General features: G+C 42.1%; 1 protein-coding gene across 1 annotated transcript in view; it reads left to right on the plus strand.

Annotated features, from left to right (window-relative positions):
- The window catches only part of LOC149452421 (tumor necrosis factor receptor superfamily member 5-like), a 109,077-nt gene that overhangs the window by 44,135 nt on the left and 51,284 nt on the right, over window positions 1-13,658 (plus strand). The window contains exons 3-4 of the mRNA XM_089689402.1: window positions 2,840-2,909; window positions 12,693-12,818. Coding sequence (XP_089545528.1) covers window positions 2,840-2,909; window positions 12,693-12,818 — 196 coding nt within the window. The remainder of the gene's footprint in view (window positions 1-2,839; window positions 2,910-12,692; window positions 12,819-13,658) is intronic.

The raw sequence follows: 13,658 nt of genomic DNA on the forward strand, positions 1-13,658 counted from the left end.
AAAATAAAAATAAAAAATAATAATATAAAAAAAATAAAATAAAAATGTAAAAAAAAATGTTTAAAAATTATAATTTTTGGTTATAAACTAATTTGGATTTTTTTTTTTTACTAAAAAAATAACGGAATAAATTTTGGCCAAGAATGAAATATTATTTATTTGCAAAATTTTATTTAAAAAAACAATTTTTTCAAAATTTTTGGACTTTTTCATTTACATAGTAAAAAAAATAAATATCCCAGCGGTGAATAAATACCACCAAAATAAAGCTTTATCTGTCTCAAAAAAATGTTAAACAATTCATATGGGTACAGTATTGCATGACCGCGCAATTGTCATTCAAAGTGTGATAGCGCTGAAAGCTGAAAATTGCCCTGGACAGGAAGGGGGTAAAAGTGTCCGGACAGGAAGTGGTTAAGCAAAAGCCCTAGAGAACAAAATGACAGGTGTTGCAATTTTTTATGTCACAGTAGTTGTGCAGCGGTTTTTCAAACACAATTAAAAAAAAAAAAAAGATACCAAAACACATCCCGCTTTAAAATTGCACCAGCTCATGGAATGGCAAACTACAGTTCTTTAAATGACCCATTGTTACATATTAAAAGCCTTTACAGGTCACTAGTTTAGAGTTATACAGGAGGCCGGGTGCTAGAATTATTGTTCCCGCTCTGACTCTTATGGTGATACTTCATATGTGTGGTGCGATCACTGTTTACTTATGTGTGCGGGATCATGCGCGAGCATGGGGGCGCTTTTTTTTTTAATATACACTATATTGCCAAAAGTATTGGGACGCCTGCTTTTACACGCACATGAACTTTATTCTTAGTCTTAGTCCGTAGGGTTCAATATTGAGTTGGCGCACCCTTTACAGCTATAACAGCTTCAACTCTTCTGGGAAGCCTGTCCACAAGGTTTAGGAGTGTGTCTATGGGAAGGTTTGACTATTCTTCCAGAAGCACATTTGTGATGTCGGACAAGAAGGCCTGGCTAGCAGTCTCCTTTCTAATTCATCCCAAAGGTGTTCAATTGGGTTGAAGTCAGGACTTGAGGCTAGTCAAGTTCCTCCACCCGAAACTCACTTATCCATGTCTTTATGGACCTTGCTTTGTGCACTGGTGTGCAGTCGTGTTGGAACAGGAAGGGGCCATCACCAAACTGTTCCCACAAAGTTGGGAGCATGATATTGCCCAAAATGTCTTGGTATGCTGACGCCTTAAGAGTTCCCTTCACTGGAACTAAGGGACCAAGCCCAACCCCTGAAAAACAACCCCACACCATAATCCCCCCTCCACCAAACTTTACACTTCACACAATGCAGTCAGGCAAGTACCATTCTCCCGGCAACTGCCAAACTCAGACACATCCATCAGATTGCCAGACAGAGAAATGTGATTTGTCACTCCAGAGAACATGTCTCCGATGCTCTAGAGTCCAGTGGTGGCGTGCTTTACACCACTTCATCCGACGCTTTGCATTGCACTTGGTGATGTAAGCCTTGGATGTAGCCTGTCAGCCATGGGAACCCATTTCATGAAGCTCTCTATGCACTGTTGTTGTGCCAATCTGAAGGCCACACGAAGTTTGGAGGTCTTTAGCTATTGACTCTGCCGACAGTTGGTGACTTCTGCGCACTGTGCGCTTCAGCATGTGCTGACCCCACTCTGTCATTTAACGTGGCCTACCACTTTGTGGCTAAGTTGCTGTTCTTCCCAGTTGCTTCCACTTTGCATTGACAGATATTCTTTATGGAGAGATGGGGGGTCTGTTAGACCTCCCAACTCTCCTTTAACCTTCAAAGCATTTGATAAGACACAGATCGGACTGATACGCTACTTCACTGGCCGGTAACCGTCCAGTAAACAAATGGCCAATTCTTGAAGTGACTAAATCGTCATCACTTCTGGTTTCTGATGTCACACATTGGGAGGAACAAATTCATCAAAATGTATCAAAATGGGAGCAGTCAGAATCTGGTGCAGCTCTGCATGGCAACCAATCAGGTGGAGATAGAAGATGTTTGGTAACTATGTATAGCTGCTCCAGTTTTGATAAATTTCCTTCATCGAGTTTTTAAGGACTTCATTGAATCGCTTTGATTAGAGTCAACACACAAAAAACCTAACATGCAGGACTCTTCTTCCAATGCTCCACAGTGCTACTCATTGGTTGGTTTTTGATTACAACACTTTTTTATCTCCATGCATTGTGCTTCCACTGGAAAACAGAGAAAAACGCACAACACATCTGGGGAGAAGGAACCCCAAAATGCAACCCAGGAGCTTCCTGTAATAAGCCCTGGTTCACACTACTGTGGACCTTATGGTCCGCATTTGCTCGTGCATGGCAGTCCATTCATTGTTTCTGCGATGGGCTGCTGTGCCCATGTTTCCGCACAAAAAAGGTGTATGCACCTTTTTAAAAACGGAGCCTCGGGGAAACCGCATGGTCTTTTTGACCATGCGTTTTTCCTGCTGTTCCCGCTTCCGCAATCGCACTGCAGGCTGAGATGCATAGGGGTGCCATTCAGAAAGAATGCAAGCCCGCGCGTCTCCTAAGAGCACGATATGGCTGTGGGTGGTTGTGGGAACCAATGTGATTCCGGCACCCGCAACCAGAACGCAAAGTGTGAAATGAACCTAAGAAACGGTCACTGCTGCTCTCTTTCCTTGTGCAGGGTGATGTAAACACTACTTTTACAAGGTAATATCTGTACTTGCAAAGACATTTGGTGCGCACAAAGTCTAATTTTAAGCCATCTCTTTATATATTAATTTTTATTGTAATGATTGCTATGTGATCACTGCTATGCTATAGTATTCATGTGTTTTTATTGCAGAGTGAAGCAATTTCATGTAGCAGGACAGAGTATGAGAAAGATGGCAGATGCTGTTCACTGTGCAGGCCAGGTAGGAATCTGTCAAAATAATTTTGGTTATCTCAGAATATGCAACTGTGTTTTGTATCTAGGGATGCACCGATACCAGTTTTTTCAGAGTGAGTATGAGTACCGATAATTTAGTATCTGCTGATACCAATTTATTTTATTTATTACAGGTACTTATATAGCGCCATCAATTTACGCAGCGCTTTATATATGTATTGTACATTCACATCAGTCCCTAACCTCAAGGGGCGTACAATCTAAGGTCCCTAACTCACATTCATACACATACTAGGGCCAGTGGTGTATTTAGGTTTTGTGCTGCCCTAAGCAACACAAAAATCATACCCCCCTCCGCGGAAAGAGCCTGACTGTGACCGAGAGCACCCCTGCCCCATCCCCCCCACCTGTGAGAGCCTTCCACTAACATTCACCCCCCCACGGCGACAATGAGAAGGACCAGGGGCCGACTGACCATTTGAAAACTCGGGCGCTGCCCGAGGGCCTGGGGTCAGTAGGGGGCCCCATGAGATGCCCCTGGTACCTTTTTCATAGGCTTTTTTGAGTTTGGGCAAGGACACAGGGGCCCCATGATCCCCTATTGCCCGGTGGCCCCATGAGTTGTCAGTCCACCCCTGAGAAGGACACTCACCTTCACAGCTCTGGACATCCTTGGAAATGACAGTTGAGCTCTGCATACACCAAGCAGCCCACAGCCTCTCTTGGATCCCACCTGGTCCCCATGCTGCATATGTCCCTTCTTCCAGGGGGCAGTGCTGCCCCCCTAAAAAATGCCGCCCTAGGCAAATGCCTTGTTTGCCTTGTGTTAAATACACCCCTGACTAGGGCCAATTTAGGCAGGATCCGATTAGCCTACCAGCATATCTTTGAAGAGTGGGAGGAAACTGGAGTACCTGGAGGAAACCCATGCAGGCACAGGTAGAACATGCAAATTCCAGGCAGGTGGTGCTGTGGCTGGGATTTGAACCAATGGCCCTAGTACTGCCAAGTGGAAGTGCTAACCATTTAGCCACTGTGCTCCCACTATACCAATTACCTATACCTATTTTTATCGTGCAATGTGGTGTGATTTGAACCCATACAAAATGAATAGGCTCAAATTGCACTGCAAAGAATCGCATGTGATTTGAACAGGAATGCAATGTAATTCCTTGTCTGAATCACATGCGGTTTTCCGCACTGCTCTTGCGTGAAGCCAGGCTGAAGAAACTATGACAAGCATGGGTTCACACAGGAGCGGTGGGGAAACCACATGTGATTCAGACAGCAATTACACTGCATTCCTGTTCAAATCACATGCAATTTTTGCAGTGCGATTTGAGCCCATTCATTTTGTATGGGCTCAAATCGCACCGCACCACACGAAAAAGGTATTGTTTTAGGTATAGGAGCGTTTGCACAAGTACAAGTACTCGTGGAAATGCTTAGAATCAGCACCGACACCGGTTTTGGTGCAACCCTATCTAAAATTTATACATTTTTCAAGATGATCCATTGTGCAGCCTATCTGTTTGCCACACAATTCAGGTAAAGTGGACCTTCACTCCCTTTTTCAGCTTTAAAGAATATTGCTCCCCCCTTCTAGAAATTGCTGTTCTATATTTTTTTTTGGGGGGGGAGGTGGATACTTTTTTGCCTTTCTCACCTAGAGGAGAATGGCATCCCCAGCTGCCTAGGATGCACGTAACATATTCCAAGGGGGTATTTTTCAGCAATCTAAAACTAACAGCACAAGTGTCGCCGTGCATCTTCAGGGATCAGCTGCAAAAAATCTGTAAGAGACATCTGTCTCCTGATGACATAAAAAAAGATGGTGGTGATGTGATGCCTTTGGTGGGTTACAGCTGGACAATGCTGGATTCGCTGCATGCATGGGTATGTGTTTTGAGGATAACCCAAGAAACAAGGTAAATGGGGAGAAAAATAAAAATAACACAAGGGGGGTGTGAAGTCCCTTTTGCAGCTTTAGAGGAACCTGGTTATTTTGAATATCTGCAGGAAGGAAATAACCAACAGCAATTTAGAAACTTAGTGTTCATTGGGTTGTGTCTTCTATAGAACCAAGCAGGTTGCAATTTCTTTGGAAATACATTAAAAGATGTAGGCTTCTGCTACTTCACTACCAAAGCTTGACATCTCAAAGTTTATTACATATTATTTAAAAAGAATATTTTATTATTTTTTCTAGTTTGTTTCAGGTTTTGAATAGAAGATCTTTGAATGGCATTGAATGACATTTTGCATTTGTAGTCTATCCAAAATATTTTACAATCTTGTGGGACAGAAATGGCATTAATATTTTAGCAGATTTATATATATATATATATATATATATATATATATATATATATATATATATATTCGAAGAAAAAGAATGTTGCACAACCAAATGGCAAATCCACACAATTAACCTATTCAAAGACCATAAGCTGCAAATCATTATCATTGTGATACTTTACAGTAAAATATCTGGAAAGAGATCTGGTTGCTTCTGGCATATCGAGAACTTGTGTGGGGTCACTTGGTCTTTGATCTTTGTGTAGTTTCTCCCACAAATATTAAACCACAAAAGCAAGTGAGAGAACAAACCACAACTGATAATTGACAAGTACAGTGATTCTTGATGCTGTATTGGTTCCCTGTAGAGGGACGTGTGAATACATTCCCTTTCAGCATTAAAATACACTGGGTACAGCTCACACAAGTAAATGAGCTATAACATTTGGATTGTAAAATAAAGTTTGGCCTTGGTTATTTCTCAACAGCATACTCAATTGCCTACTGGGCACTTTCATCGCCTTCCTGCCCAGGCCACGACAGAAACAAAATTGTTATCATTTTTTTGAGACAGATAGAGCTTTGCTGGTATTTAATCACTGCTGGGATTTTTATTTTTTGCTAAACAAATAAAGAAAGACTGAAATTAAAAAAAAAAAAAGTTTTCCTTAGTTTCTGTTATAAAATTTTTTAAATAAGTAGTTTTTCTCCTTCACTGATGTGCTACGATAGGTGGCACTGATGGGCACTGACAGGTATCACTAATGGGCACTGACAGGCATCACTGATGGGCACTGAAAAGCAGCACTAATGGGCACTAATAGGCTGGCACGGATAGGCGGCACTGACTGGCACTGATTGGCACTGACAGGTGGTAATGGTTGGCACTGATAGGTGGCACTGATAGGCATCACTGATGGGCTTTGAAAGGCGGCACTGATAGATGGTACTGATGGGCACTGATATGTGGCACTGATGGCCACTGATAGGCAGCAATGATGGTTACTGAAAGGCAACACTAATTGGCACTGATGGGGATGCACTGACAATCAGGGCACTGATGATCAGTGCCCTGATTATCAGTGTATATGTCCCCTCTGAGGACTGCCGCTTATTGGCTCTCCTCTTCTTAAGCGTTGTCAGCGTGAGGAGAGGACTGCCGGTACCCCGCATTCCCTGTTTAGATGAGATCAGCTGTGATTGGACACAGCTGATCATATGGTAAAGAGCCTACATCATCAGCTCTTTACCGCGATCAGTTATCCGCTGTGTCCGAGGGAAACAACGCACCACTAATCACTGTCTTGCGCGCCCCCGAGGGCACGGTTAGAGTGGGAGGAAGTTACACGACATGCTTCCAGAACAAGAGAGCTCCCACCCGTCCATCATTTCCCAATACACAGTATTACATTTAATAAGCAGTATTAAATACCCAAAACATCTAAGAATTGGTAAGAAGCAATATAATACATTTTTGGTTTTGGGTTTATCACCTCTGGGGTCTGATCTTACCAACTGCCTTCTCTTAGACTGTGGTCGCCTAAATTGCTTGGTAAGATCAGATCTTAAGAGGTTGAGAAGTAACCAGTGGCAGACTTTTTTGGGATCCAAACATAATGGCTCATTTTTTTTTAATCCATATTAAAAAAAATGGGATTTATTTAAAATGAATGGTTGCTAAGATCCCAAAATACAATGAATTAGCACTTTGCCTGATACACTTACAACCAGAGAACAGCTAGAGATTAACTGCAGGGGATATAAAGAGTAACTGCCATTCCATAAGGTCAGTGACCACCCTTCATCAGGCCTTTATTTACTGGCTGCTTTCTTGAGAGAATAAAGCTGCACTTCAATGGCCTTTTTTATGCCTTTTATTGTTTCTGTATCTCCTATTTGACCCTCTAAAGGTTTATTAGGCAAACTATATAACAGTGGGCATGTGAATTATACTCAAACATAGCAATACATTTATACTTTTAATTTATTTTAATTAAAAAAAAATTAAAAATGTAAATTAATTTTCAGTAATTTTTATCAGTCTGTTAAAGGATTGTTTTATCTGATACTTATAAACTGTACTTACTGCTTTGTGGAATTCTTTAGGAATTCATGGCAAACACTCCCGCGTTTTTCCACGTTTGCGGTTTTTAGCGTTTTTTTTATTTTTACCAAAAGAAATTTTTTTTTGGTAAAAAAAAGTCCAAAAATGCCGGTTTGCAGTGTTTTACCGCGTTTTACTGCATTTTGCCACGTTTTTCAGCATTACAGCGTTTTTCCAGCTATAAAACTCCTCTAGAAACCCACTAGTCCTGTTTTTTTTCCAGCCAAAAAACATTGATTACAGTCCATGTGTACATGGACACATAGGATAACATGCTGGGAGGTTTACTTGCTGTAGAAAAAAACGTCAAAACTCAAAATCAGCAGCTGTAAAAACGTTGCGTGTGCATGAGAACTCAATCCTATGTAATTGTTCACATCACTGCACTGCAGGTGTGCTGCATTTAAAAAGTCCTGCATACTGCTTCTTTGATGCCCTGTTTCAAAAACGCATCAAAAATGCACCTTTCATTGTATGTCAATGGAAATGCATCAAAATTGCACCGCAGTTGCATTTTTGAGTCACGTGTCCAGGGGCGGACTGACCATTTGGAAACTCGGGCACTGCCCGAGGGCCCAGGGTCAGTAGGGGGCCCCATGAGATGCCCCTGGTACCTTTTTCATAGGCTTTTTTGAGTTTGGGCAAGGACACAGGGGCCCCATGATCCCCTATTGCCCGGGGGCCCCATAAGTTGTCCACCCCTGCGACGTGTCCATGTTTCATAGGTACATGCTGGGAGTCAAGCAACCAAAAACACAGCAAATTGCATTAAAACTGCATCAAAAACACATTAAGGCTAGGTTCACACCTAGGCAGGTTGCGTTTGACCCGTTTCTGCGTTTCGTTTTGGCACCTGTGTTTTTGCTGCATTTTGCGGTTTTTTTTTTTACATTTTTTTACATTTTTTATTGTTGCTAGGCTGATTTAAAATGCCAAACGCATCAAAAACACAGCAAAAATGCAGTACATGCTTTTCTGCAGCATTTCCATTGAAGTCTATAGAACTAAAAACTAAACTTTTTGTGTTCATAAAAGTCCCTGACCCTTTCCAAAAAAACGCACCAGGTGAAAACACGCAGATGTGAACCTGTCCCATAGGAAATCATGTTAAATGGACTGTACTGCGTTTCTGGAAAATGCTGCAGAAAACGCTTAGGTGTGAATCTAGGGTAAAATGCGATATGTGTTTTTCCAAAAATCATACTGCATTTTTAAGTGCACCAGTGTATATGGGTACTTACAGTACATCTAAAGCCCAATTGGTTTCTAGTTTTAGATTTTGGTTAGAGCCCCTTTCAGGTTTTCATTGGTGTCTGCGTCCCTGCTGGGAAGATTTACTTTCTCTGTTTGCTGAGTATTGTCATTGGGACTTAAGTGATGGGATCCAAAGCTTATAGAGGTCACAGGAAAAAGAGTTGAGGAATACTTCTTCTGGTGACAGTAAAGTGGTCAGCTGTGAAAACATAGGGGGCCTCAAGTGCAGCCCCTGACAGGTTCAGAGTACCATGTAATAGCTTAGATTTTCTAAAGTACATCACATCTTAAAGGTTCCAGGAAAAATACAAATATAAAACACATAAAAACATATAAAAATATGTGCAATGTAGCAATAAGGACCTATGCACATTTATGTGTTATAATATAGCTCATTCGCACCAACAGTTGGGGGGCAGTAAAACAGTTCAACCAACCTTTTACCATCCCTCAGGAAATACCCCCTTTAGCTGGCAAATGCAGCAGCTGGGGGTGTGCACAAGCCATGGAATTTTAACACCTGCCGATTTCATCAAGTCAATGGGGCTGCACTGCAAGAACCTAACAACCACATGCAATGCACGAGGTTGCAGCATGCTAGTGTGGGGTTCAAGGGGTTAAAGCAGTTGGTGAAGAGGCAATACAATGCCTCCTCATCACCTATCAAATACTCTCTGAAGAGCAATCGGAATGCAGATTACTCTTCAGAGATCAAAGCACATGTGAGCAAGCCCTAAATCACATGATTCTTTTTGAATGGCAGCTCCCAACAATTGTGGAAAACACTACCCCATGCAGTGCACAACAACACTCAGCCCGGAGTTGCATTAAAAATTAAAAATACAAGCCATGGTCGCCTAATATTGTGCTATGCAGCAATGCCAGCCCATTCAAAATGAACGTCTGCATAAACCCAGCATGCTTTAATGCATGGTATCGCATTATGTTAACACTCATCTGGTAATGCAACACAAAGGAATCTATTCAGAAAACATTCATTAGACAAATTCACGCACATTCGTGCACACTGCACAAATTTAATTTCTGTAATAGATTATTTCCTATGGTTTTTGGCTCCATATGGTGGCCAAAATGCAGTATACTTTCATTCAGGCATTACAGAAAACTATAGCACACTTTGACCCTTAGATGGAGCTCACGATCATAAGAATCAATCTATTACAGAAATTATGGTCAAACCTCATACAGCTTGCATGACTGTGTTTTCAGGTACTTATATAGCGCCGTCAATTTACGCAGCGCTTTACATACATATACATTGTATATTCACATCAGTCCATAACCCTTAAGGGGTGTACAATCTAAGGTCCCTAACTCACATTCATACATACACATACTAGGGCCAATTTTTTAGACAGGAGCCAATTAACCTACCAGCATGTCTTTGAGGTGTGGGAGGAAACTGGAGTACCTGGAGGACACCCATGCAGTCACAGGGAGAACATGCAAACTCCAGGCAGGTGGTGCCATGGCTGGGATTTGAACCAATGACCCTAGTACTGCAAGGCAGAAGTGCTAATCATTTAGCCACTGTGTGTTTTTATAAATAGACCACATAATGTGAATGGACCATTAGATAAAGTCAGGTTAGGTTTGTGTGCACTTCAGCATAATATTGCACTTGTTTACTCAAATGTTTGATGCTTATGAAGTAAGCACACATGCATCAGACAGAACACTCAGCATAATTGTTGGAACCTGATTAATGAGATATTTTTTTAAATATTGTGTTACTAAACCGAGGACCCTGCATTCACTATATCTGGTCTCCCAGGACCCTGCATTCACTACATCTGGTCTCCCCGGACCCTGCATTCACTACATCTGGTCTCCCCGGACCCTGCATTCACTACATCTGGTCTCCCCGGACCCCGCATTCACTACATCTGGTCTCCCCGGACCCCGCATTCACTATATCTGGTCTCCCAGGACCCCGCATTCACTATATCTGGTCTCCCCGGACCCTGCATTCACTATATCTGGTCAACCCGGACCCTGCATTCACTATATCTGGTCTCCCCGGACCCTGCATTCACTACATCTGGTCTCCCAGGACCCTGCATTCACTATATCTGGTCTCCCCGGACCCTGCATTCACTATATCTGGTCTCCCAGGACCCTGCATTCACTATATCTGGTCTTCCAGGACCCTGCATTCACTATATCTGGTCTCCCCGGACCCTGCATTCACTATATCTGGTCTCCCTGGACCCTGCATTCACTATATCTGGTCTCCCCGGACCCTGCATTCACTATATCTGGTCTCCCCGGACCCTTCATTCACTATATCTGGTTTCCCACAGTACACAGAACATGGAAATGCAATTATTTTATTAAATATAAACTGCTAAATACCTTTTCTCATTAGCAGTATATAGCAGTCTTGTGACTTCTATCAGTGTCCGGCTCAGCACTGGTTAATCTTGTAGAAGTCTTCATTCTCCTCATGCTGTCCATTGAGGCTGCATGACCCTGACCCTCGGTCTGGAAAGTGCTGATTGGCCCTGTGCTGATCACATGCACCCTCCCAAAAGAAAAATAAACAACTCTCTAGCCATACACACCAAACTGAGCATGTGCCTCTTAGAGCTCAAGACTATCAGTAGATGGATTGGGGACAGTAGAGGAAGAGGAGGATCACAGAAGACAGGATCAAACAGCCTTTTTACATAATGCAGAGGATTACCCCCTTGGGTTCCACAGTTATAACAATCATGCTGTACTGCATATACAGACTGATTTTACTGTTGTGGGTTTAGTAATACTTTAAATTGATTTTTTTTTCTTCTTGGGGTTGGGAGGTCTAGATAAGGTTGTTGAATGAGGCCTAAGAAAAAGTACTGCAACATCACTTCCATCTAGCATTGTCCTATATTGTGTTTACTGTGCTTTGCTACTGAGTGGCCCTGTGGAGTGCTCCATAGCAGGAGTAGAATACCAGGAACCGACTAATTCTGGGCTTAGTGCTGAGCCATGCCTGTGACTGACAGTTAAAGCCCGCTAGAGCTGCTGTCACTCAGTGTGCAGCCCACTGTACCCCAGACCTTATTTGAGGCCTGGAAGACAGTTGGGCATCAGGGATCTAAAAGGAGAATTACCTCTTAATTCCTGTTGTGTGTACAGTATAAGGCCCCATGTACACAGGACACTTCTGAACGATGGAAACTGACTGCTGGAAAACGTAGGTTAAAAAACATCTGTTTAGCCGCGTTTGCATAACGCATTTATGTGCGTTTGCATTTAGAAGTGTTTTTTTACAGATAAGCACAGGAGAACCTCCCAAATGCCCAGAATACGCTGAAAAGTGGTAAACTATTAACTATTTCAGACTGTTTCAAAGAAATACAGAGAGTAGAAGCAGAGACAGAAGTATGTATTGAGATTAGCTTAGGTGTGAGTTGCTCATTAACATTTCTTTTGTTTCCAAGGGTGGGAAAGGTGTCTGGTGGAGGGAGTCATTAAGGCCACCTGGCAGGGGGTCTTCATGAGGAATTTGAGATGTGAATGGTCATTAACATATCTTTTGTTTCCAAGGGTGGGAGAGGTCTGAGGTGTGAATTGGTCATTACAATGTGTGACAAGCTTGGTAGGAACATCCTGTGTTCAGTGTTTTGTCCATCGGAGTACCTTGAAAACGCTTTGCATGCATTTTTCATGATGAAAAAAGGCTCTGGACAGCATCGGGAACTGGAGGAGCTAAAACAAATTTTCAAACACTTATAAATGCGATTTGCCGCATTTACAAGCATTTTGCGCTTGAAACGCTGATAAAATCAACTGCTGAACGCAAGTTTTCTACATTCAAAAAAACAACTGTAAATCAAACTGCCTGTAAACGACTGTAAACGAAAATGTGTACATGGACACATAGGAAAACGTTAGGGAGACTTCAGGGGCCGCTGAAAAAAACGCTGAACAGCTCCTGAATGTGAGTTTATCAGCTGCAGTGTACATGAGCCCTAAGAAGTAAAGAGAAATCTCTGGAATGGGACACAGATGGGAAAAACATTGATAGGGGTTTTCCTTCTCTAAAGTGAAAATCATTCTGTGTGAACAATGCCACTGAATGATATGGATTGCAATTCATCCTATGGAAATAATACAGTGATTTGAAATGTTCATGCTTTACAGGACAAAGACTGGATAAAGATTGTGCCGAGAGCAGTGAATCAGTTTGTGTGGACTGCAAAGATGGGGAGTATCAAGATAAGTGGAACCAAGAAACAGATTGCCTCCCACACCAATATTGTGGTGAAAGTAAGTGAACTGTCTCTATATTTTCTTGTTTTTAGGGTTATAATATTTGGATTACTCTTCATGCTTATAATTGCTGTAAAACATGGCAGATGTGGAACATAGGTGCCTAAACCATTAAACCATCTTTTTTTAAATCAATTTCAGCAGCTGATTTAGTCACTAAGTAAACAGCTTCTTGATCTAGTAGGATACATTCGCACAGGCGACTAGCGCCGAAGTGAATGACAGCAGCAGGAATCTGTTGATTCCTGCAACTGTTTTGGCCACCTGTGAGCTTCTGGCTGCCCAGCCAGTGACTACCTGCAGTGATTGCTGCTGGACGCACACAAAGTACGTCCAGCAGTGATCACTGCAGGTAATTGCTGGCTGGGCAGATAGCCACGGATAGCTGTGGTGGCTGTCAACCTGTCATTGAAGTGTGTAGGGTTCAGTGGCCACAACTAGCCTCCAAAGGTGGCTGATGCAGCTGCAGGAATCAGTAGATTCCTGCTGCTGTCATTCGCATTAGTTAATCCTTGCCTATATTCCAGTGTAATCACTAGCCCTCCAAAGGATTTACCCCCCTTCCTGACCAGGCCATTGTTTGCAACTGACAATTGCGCGGTCATTCAACGCTGCTCCCAAATTAAATGTATGTCCTTTTTTTCCCACAAATAGAGCTTTCTTTCTGTGGTATTGGATCGCCTCTGCGGTTTTAATTTTTTGCACTATAAACAAATAAAGACCGAAAATTTTGCAAAAAAAAAAAGTTTAACTTTTTGCTATTAAAGTTATACTAAAGTTTGTTTTTTTTAAATAACAACCATGTTATACATACAGAATAGGGTAGGTTGTGGGATT

The sequence above is a fragment of the Staurois parvus genome, unplaced genomic scaffold (genome assembly GCF_062004578.1).
Source record: "Staurois parvus isolate SC_StPar_1 unplaced genomic scaffold, SC_StPar_1.0 ptg000473l, whole genome shotgun sequence".
Classification (NCBI taxonomy): Eukaryota; Metazoa; Chordata; class Amphibia; order Anura; family Ranidae; genus Staurois; species Staurois parvus.